General features: G+C 35.1%; 1 protein-coding gene across 1 annotated transcript; it reads right to left on the bottom strand.

Moving 5' to 3' along the window:
• Positions 1–487: 487 nt before the first annotated feature.
• On the bottom strand, positions 488–6138 carry LOC120329550 (uncharacterized). Its single transcript, XM_039396200.2, has 6 exons — positions 5981–6138; positions 5024–5189; positions 3711–3845; positions 2671–2878; positions 1979–2066; positions 488–1653 (listed from the first exon to the last, which is right to left on the bottom strand). Exons 1-6 carry the CDS (start codon positions 5995–5997, stop codon positions 888–890), a joined length of 1380 nt encoding a protein of 459 aa, XP_039252134.2. The 5' UTR covers positions 5998–6138; the 3' UTR covers positions 488–887.
• Positions 6139–9446: the final 3308 nt, after the last annotated feature.

Below are 9446 nucleotides of genomic sequence, written 5' to 3'. Positions count from 1 at the left end.
TTCGCTGTGGTGATGAAATAAACTACTGATTACTTTTTATTGGATCGCGGATTCACTCATTTAATCTTCAAGGCTCGTCGCTGATGTCCCTGTAATAAAACCGACTGTGAGCGCGATTTTACGGGAAAGAGTCTATCAAAGCCCCCGTGACACAACAAAGGTATACAGATACCTGTGAGATAGGGAGCATTTGCAAACCCAAACGAAGATGCTCAAAAGCCAACGTGGAAATAACCCCTAAGCTCCAAGAAAATGGGTTATCAGCTGCTGTAAATCGTGAGAATCGGGCCATCATTTCATTATTCCTTATTTAAAACATAGTTTTCCTCCTAGCAATCGTTTCTTCTTTTAAAATTAAAGCGTAGACGGTACGAAGCACATTCAACTAGTGTTTGGAAAAGAAAACGATCACTTCACGTCTGTGATATGTAACTGAGTGAAATTCTATGTAACAAAAAGTAATTTCTCAGCCGTGATATATCGGGTATTTGTTGCATCCATTTAATGTATTTTTCTATACTTTTATTCATTCCTTAGTTCATAATTATTATGTAATAAAATTTATCCTGTAGGTATTCCAAATTAATAGACATGTTTGTTTCTCAGCTGAGGCCTCAATGGTACTACACAACGCAGCGATGGGTGTCGATATTGTAGGTTATGAATCCCGACACTGGCAAAACTATCATTTAATCAGCCACTAGCTTACGAAGTGTGTGAAGATTGGTATCTTTTCTCAAACGGGAAATCACAGTCTTGCCCTGAAAGTTTTGAATATCCACGTTTTTCTTGCATACTTCTTGTAATGCGGCAATGGCGTCAAAAACACATGAATATTTTCCAGTGGTATAAAGTTGTAATCAAAAATCACTTAACATAAAAAAAATTTAATCTGAATCGGGTTCAGCAATAGGTTTTGCCTTTTCTGCTGCTTTACGAGCTAAGTAACGTTCCCGGGCTGATAATGCTTTATCCTTATCAGTTCTTTTTGAAAACGAGTCTTTTTTGTCCTCTTGTGCCGGTTTCGGACCAACGTCTGGATTCTTATCAGGACTTTTAGACTTTGATTCACTTTCAATATCATTTTTAGAGTCTTTTTCACGTTTGGTTGGAGTTCTACTCCGTGACCTATGCCTTTTCTTGTGAACTGGTGATTTTGAACGTTTGTGCTTAGTACGTTCTGCTGATTGGTGTCGCTTATTTCGCTCCCTCGAATGATCACGATCTCTTTTTCTCGAGTCTGGTTCTCTCGATCGCCTATCCCTATCTGAACGTCTGTGATAGTCGTTTCTGTCTGACGATCTATGGCGATCTTTATAGTGTCTGTCTCTTTCGCGGGAACTCGTATACCGGTCTCGTTTACTTGACTTCTCATATCGTTCATGATTAGAATGGCGATCGTTACATCGGCCTTTATGATTATTCCCATGAGACTCATCATCACTGGAACTAGAACTTTCACTCGAAGATTTTTTTCTGTTCGAAGATTTTTTATTATCTGATGAAGATGAATTCTCATTTTTTGATTCCTTAGTTTCCACTTTTTCCTCTTCACTTTCTTCTTCGTCTGAAGAGAAGGAAAGATCAGTATCTTCATCTTCATTTTGTTCTTCAGTATTTGATTTAGCTTTTTCATTTTTTTCGTCAGATGTTCTAAATATGAGTGTTTATTTATTTTATATATATGAGCACTATCACAGGCTTGTTATATTTTAGTTTGACCTTTGACATCACTTTGACCCTAGTGATAGTTGGTATGACCTAGCAAATTTTAACAGAGGGGAAAGAAACTGATTCAAGTAATGCTGATCACTTACGGTAAATGCCAGCAACTACAGAGTTTACCAGATTCATCTAGTTACATATATCAGTTCAAGTGAGATTTGGATATAGTTTACAGCAATCCAATCATCAGCATTGTGATGATGAATTCCACCTATAAGTTCATAAAATATATACATTGGATGAATATATTTACCTTTCTTCTTTCTGTTCTCCCATTTGGCGGTTGAGAAAATTTCTGTAAAATCCAGACAAATCTTTCTGTTTCCTGACATCAAGAGCCTCTGAAAATTTTTATAGTAAATGATGTATAGTGATTCTTACAGTAATTATGCCCACACCAAAAACATCCCATATTTGGATTTTTTTTCCTAAATTTTAATTGAAAATATTCGCAACAAAAATCAGCAACGATTAGCATAATTATGTATCATGTTAGCAATCTCTGGAAAAATTTAAAACATACAAAAGTTATTAAGTGAGTTTCATGAGTACTTCCAAATCAAAATAAACTTAAATCCAGTCCATTAATCAGAAGAACGACAAGAGATTCTCAAACAAATTGAATATTCAAATCCATTCCACATTAGTTGGAAAACTGTGAAATTTTGAATAACTGGGAATATTTTCACTGACCTTATTCTCGTTTCAAGCATGTGAAATCTTTAAATTTAAACAGTGAATTTAACTTCAATTATTTGGAAAATAGATAAATCAAAATAGAGTAAATCAACCAAAACAAAGTTTATTATCATCTTTATATAGGTTACATAATAAAATCAATTTCTGAGAATATACAATGAATTGTGACTGTCTGAAATCATGATATTTTCAATAACACTAATCAAAAATTGTTTTTAGAATATAATTAAAATTGTAATATATCACCTTCTATGGCGTCCATTCTTTTCTCTTCTTCTATTTCTTTTTGTCTTTCCTGCATTTTCAATTTATATGCAGAAGTGACAAATTCTTCTTTGTCTTCAAATTCATCACCTTCATTTTCTCTCTCCTTCTGTATTTTTCTTTCCTCTCTTCTCTCTCTTTCTTTTACACGTTTTTCAGCCGTTTTCAGTAAATTTGAAATGTACTTCGGCTGAATGACAAAAATGATGGTAAAAATGGGTGAAAGGGTTTTCATATTGAAAAGTGAAACCATTGTTTTTCTCATATTCCACTTTTAAAAAGTTGCAATATAAAATAAACAAATTTACTTTGCATGACACGCATGACATAACAAATTATAAATATTTTAATAACTTGATGAATCGTTTGAATACCCAATTGGGTGGGCCAAAAAAATGTTGTCACTTTTCACATTCAGAATGTGAAAAATGCAGTTGGGTAGCATCCACCCCCGCAAAACCAGATGCGTGTTCAATCTCCAAAAGTGATGGCGCCGGCGCGAATGAATTTTCTTCCAAAACTTACACGACAATGATCACAGGTAAGCTACTAATTTTTGAAGCAAATCGATAAAATTGATATGACGAAGATGGTGGATGAGTTTGCTAAAACGAAAGCGCAAATTTTAGGTTACCATAGCCTTTTCATAGCAACATGTTATGCTTTTTAACAAAATAAAAAAAAACTTTGTTTTAGCTTATGTGTTATGTCCGAGAGTTTTTATGGTCATTTCCACGAAATATTTTTGCGGGGGGGCCCACGAGAGTCTTGCTATGCCACTGGAAAAATGGTAAGATTTTTTTGGCCTACCCAGTATAATAGAAAATGGTCCATTTGAAGTGAGACATACTAAAAGATATTTATATTTAAAATTTTTGATACTTTCTTACCCCGCATAGATCAGATAATCATAATTATTTTTTCTGTTTCAATTTGCCACTTTCATAGCAATATCAAAATCAATATCATTTGAAATAGAAAATAATTTGATGCGAACATCTCAAGATATTGTTACAAATTACCTTTCGTGCTTTATCTGCTTTTGATACATGAGCAGGAATTATCTTCTTGTTTTTTTCTTTTATATCATCATAAATACTATCGTATTCATAGACTGTTGAATCTTGTTCAAGAGCCTTTTGGATTTCATTTTGGGTCTGAATAAGAAATACAATATTAAGTCAATATTAAAGTTCCTGTAGACCAGGGGTGTGCAACATTTCTGTCGATGGGCCATATAACCAACTTCAGACATCTAGCTGGGGCGCTGGGCCACATAATAAATAGTTTTTCTATTTTAAAATTTTAGTCAATTAAGTGAGAAATGCTCAAAGATATTCATATTCAAAATTTTTGACATTTTCTTACCCCGCATAATATTACAAATTCTTCTACACAACGAAGTAAAAAATTAGTGACAACCAGAGAGTTGTAGGAAGGGCAAGAGAAGAGTATGCAGTTATCGCTTACTCTTCTAATACTAAAGGCTCCGGGCAAAACAGCAAAAGAGTTAATGTAGAACAAGAGCAAAAATCATTATGTATTTTTGGTACCGTACTCCCGTAGTATGTGCAACAAGATGGCGGACACCGAACGTAGTATGTAAATCAGGTTAGGGTTAGGCGATAATTTCAGATACAAATACTACAGGAGTCACTTGGCTAGGCCCTGAACTCGTAATAGAACTAAAATAAGGAAAATTGGAATAAAATCATGGCCTACCCTTAACCTGGTTCACATACAATGTTCAGGTCTTCGCCATCTTGTTGCACATACTACGGGGCGTCATATTTTTACTCATGTGGGCACCTTTTTAAACTGTCGGATAATGATTTTATGCTTGACGGAGAAGTGTTAACACTTGATAAGTCCCACACAAAAAGGCTTGGCAGGTCATGGCCTGTGGGCAGCTTGTTGCACACCCCTACTGTAGACGATCAAAATTCTTCCTTAAGAAAACTGAAGACTAATTAAGGACATTTTGGATGATACTAATCCCTGCTTAATTACTGACACTTGTAGTGGTCGAATCACAATTTTTGGAAAAACTTCATACCAATCTTTTGGGGATGATTATGAGATTGAGAGGAAAGCTGGAATCTATCATGAAGTAATTTACATCTGATGCATTCATTGTCGTATAAATTACATAAAAAAAAAATTTGATAGTCAAGGTTGTTCCATCAAACACGTTCTTGTATGTGAAATGTTCAACTGGTTAAATATTTCCCTACCTAACCTTTTAGCACTTTACTACTGTACTAGTGCACTGAATCATTTAAAACAATGTTGTAAACCCTAATCTGATTGTTACATAAAGATTGTATTTTCTCACCTGTTTTTGCATTATTTTCTTCAATGACGCTTTATGAATTTGAGCATTTACTTCCTTATGAGCATCTTCATCACCCGAAGAATCATCACCAAACACTGATGCTCGATTGACAGCAATTTTCTTTGCTTGAAGTTTTTTCTTGGAACTCGGTATTATCAATCCATATCTGTCAAGAAAATTTATAAACAATATTAATGTGTGTTTCCAAATTAATACTAGGGTACTTCTATTACTCCGTCTAAAACCTTATCATACTTATTTCACCACAAATTGAATTCAATCTATATTATTTTACCTTTTCGAACTATTTCTTACAATTTTTATTTTTTGCTGATAGTGAGGTAATACCATATTTCTAATACCACGACGGCAGATGCGTCATATCACGCTTGTTTCAATAATAATCTAAATTAATCGCGGTCGGCACGTGACTAAAATCGTGTTTATTTGCCAAAAACTTTCGAATTTTTTTTTTAGTAAATCGGATTTTAATTCCCGAGGAATTCAATGTTCTTTGTATTTTTTTGTGAAACTTCATTTCACTGTATCTTTATGATATTGAGGGACAATAATGTCCAGACGTCCCCCAAAGGAGGAGTGTTTGTTCATCGGCAGAATGGGATTCTCTGAAACGAGACAATGTCTCTGAATCTGTAAAGTGTGCCTTACTGAATATAGTATAAATAGGCAAATTAATATGCCTGACATGCTAAAATATAAGTTTATTTGGACTCCATAATCAGTAGAACAGATGATAAAATAATATATAAAACCAAATAAATAAAACTGATTAGAGAATAAGAGGGAAAAAATAAGCGAAAGATAGAATAGAGTATTTTAAATTATGAGATCTTTCATGATTTGTTGTGTGTTGATATACAAAATTGCCATGTATTCAATTTTCTCCAATAAAAGGTAAAGATGATATTTTTATATTGGATAAAGGATATCACTTACTTCTTTACAGATGACATATTAAGGGCTGTAGTTTTTCAGCAATCTCAAATTTACTTTAATCTTCAAAAATTAAAATAGTAAGAACCTAGAAGTTCGCAACCTAGAAATACAGAAATAGTATTCGTGGTGTTAGGCGCTAGTACCGTATACCAGTGGCACTAACATAGCCATCACGAGATGAACTGAATATTGTTTCTTTTAATAGAATCTTGGATGGAAGTCGTTTTATTGACATCCCACTTCTGCACTAAAACAGTTATAATCAGCCACATACCGGTATACAACTATTTTTACAGAACATCACATTCCCACCAAGAAATCCAGCAGAAATGGGGATTCCCCGTGCATTCGTCGGTCTTATGGCTCATTATTGGACACGTAGTGGACATAACGATCGTTTCGGTATTTTGTTGTTATTGCAATGACATTAAACAATGTTGTTCAATGTCATTGGTTCTTGTTCTTTGACACGTTTTCAAAAAGTCGCTTTTCTCTTCGATTACTGGACCAATGGACCTTTCCCCGAGCATCAACTTCCTTGTTTACTTCGTAACATTGGCCAATCAGCAAGATGCAAAAAGTGACGTAACAATGCTCCCTTTTCGCGTCCGCTCAGACACCTTTCTCACTCAGACAGATTTTCAAGCGTGGTCGTGAACATTACCTCGTTTTCGCGTTTTTGAACTCTATTCGTTAGTTTTCAGTTGTGTTTCGGAAACTTAAATACAAATCAGATAATTCAATGATCACTCTGTCTTCCTAGGAGTTTTATTTTAATTACAGTAATAAAAAATTAGTGTAGAAATAACTGAGATAGACTAGGCTAAAATTCTTTACCGGTACTTTCAAAAAACAGATTTTTGTATGTGATGAATCATAATGATGGTTTGAAAAACATACTCCATTTTACAGGCGCCAACTCGCAAAAGCACTCATAAAATAGCCCCGAAAATTTTGCAATGGTCAAGTATAGGAAGAACATTTTGGGGGTCAAAGGTCGGAAAAGGTCCATTGCTTTGAAATTTTCAGTAGTTAAAGATGATTCTTTCTCTAGAAGGCTGTTATTTTTATTTATTTCTAAATTTTGTATAAATTCTATGAAATTTGATATTTTGTCCAACGTTGTTTGGCCAAATTATTGAACTGAATAAAAATTGTGTTTTTATAGTTGACTTACGGCACTGGTACTATGGCGCGGCGGTGTGGCTCAATGGGCTAAGCGTTAGGAATACGCTCGCCACCGCACCTCTAATTACTCCGCGTGGGTTCGCAGGTTCGAATCCCATGCAGGGATGGTTATGTGCGAGAGGATTTCTGGACTCCTCCTCGTCGTTGGGTGGTTCACGTAACCGCTGGTCGGCTTACGGCTTCCTCCACAATCAAGTCCATGCTTCCGAAAACAAACAATATAACTAATCCCATACCAGACTTGGAATAAAAACCGGACGAGAGGCCGTGGTTCGCCATATGGATAAGCCGCCTTATCGGCTTTCCTCTCCCCCGGGATAATTATGTAAATTAATTATGTATAATTATGTATGCTATGCTCAAATATATGGACACGTAGAGTCACATAATTTTAATGACGTCATAGCGAAAAAAAAATAATATCCTTCTGGAGAAAATTTTTATCTTTAACCACTGAAAATTTCAAAGCAATTGGTCCAGTATTCGAAGAGAAAAGCCATTTCTTCAAAACGTGTTGATGAGGAGACAAATAATAACAATAACAACAAAATTTTGAAACGATCGTTATGTCCACTACGTGTCCAATAAGTAGCTTATGTATTAGCAAGTTACAGGACGTATGTATTTTTGGGACATAGGCTTCTTGTCTTTTGAAATAAGTATCACTATGTACTATGTATTTTCCACTAGTACACAACGTATGTTTTTAGAAAATTAGGTGACTCTGTTATAGTGGCTATACAGGTACTCTGTATGTGGTGCGAACATGGGCCATGGATATACTGCTGCCAGAGATTTGGCTTAAATTTTTTTTACAGTGAGACTCAATCAACTGACTGCCAGTGAAACGTACCTCCCGTAATTCACACAACTTGACTCAAGACTTCAACCCAGATAAAACTGGAACATCATTTAAACCATATATGTATATATACTATATATATATAAGCAAACCTACCAGGGAGAGAACAAGATGATTTTAAAAGTGTAGCAAGTTTGATTATTTTTTATAGACTCTACGATTTGAATGTGAGCTATTGGAACCCATGGACAGTATCGCGGAACCCTAAAATGTCACAGAACCATGTTAAAAACCACTGCTATTTTTAAGAAAATTTCAAACCATATGCTCTATGACAGGGATGGCGAACCTTTTTCTATGAATGGGTCAAAATTATATTTTTATCGCGGAACAGAAGAGAGTGGGTCACATATATTCGATCAATGTTTGTTTTTATATGAAACAAATCGTATAAGTTTCTGTTGGTGTTGGCGTAGCTTTGGGCTTTACTTATGCAGCACCTCTATCAGGGACTTTTTATGGCACTCGATTTTATGAAATTAGAGTACGAAAACACGCATATGAATTAACAAAAACGTTTAGGATGATGCGGCAAATTATTTTACGGTTTCAAAGAGTTTGGAAGGAATTCCACTCTGATAGTGTTCTATTTTTCGATCAACCACGTTAAGGCACTTTTACACTGCCCCCTTGTTATTTTAGGTTTCTAGGCTTTTATTTTAGGTTTCTAGGCTTTTTTAAGTCTGCAAGATTTTGTTCTCTTAATTAACGACATCGTAGGCGAGAAACTAATAAAATACAAAGTAGCATCTAGTTCTCGCATAATGACCCCCCAAACAGTCTGCCGATGAACTTCCGAAAGAGACTAGCTAGACGTAGCGAGAAATGAACATATCGGTTGCATTGTTATGTCATAAACGATGTCAGTGCCAATAGCTGAATAACGGTTCACAGCGGTGCAGACATACGTCCATGATTATGGGTTTTGAAAATTACCATACCGGCTCGAAAAAGTACCAATTTGAATATGATATTATGGCCGGTTTTATCAATTTTTATAACTGATATGTTAGCATTTTTTAAATTTTATTCGTGCCTTGGCGGGTCACGAATAAAACGCGATGGGTCACTTTGTGACCCGCGGGTCAGTGGTTCGCCATCCCTGCTCTATGACAACTTATCATTATTTGATTTGATACAATTTGCATCTATCTAGAAGCTGATCAGGACCTTTTTACTTCTGACGTAGCAGAAAAATGGTTGGAACAAATTTTCAAACTCAGTGAAACGGATGCTAGTGTTTTTCGAGCCATAAAAACAGCCGTTTATAATTCAACTGTGAAAAACAACCGGACTTTGTCTTTATTTTTTGATGTCAGGAGGGAAAAGGATATCTTAAAGCAGTGTGTAGGGAAGAACAGCGAACAAAAAGGCTTTGAATAAAGTCAAAAATAAAAATTCTAAAATATAGCGTGC

The sequence above is a fragment of the Styela clava genome, chromosome 12 (genome assembly GCF_964204865.1).
Source record: "Styela clava chromosome 12, kaStyClav1.hap1.2, whole genome shotgun sequence".
Taxonomy (NCBI): domain Eukaryota; kingdom Metazoa; phylum Chordata; class Ascidiacea; order Stolidobranchia; family Styelidae; genus Styela; species Styela clava.
The sequence above is the reverse complement of the archived record's forward strand: the minus strand, read 5'-3'. Positions and strand labels throughout refer to the sequence as shown.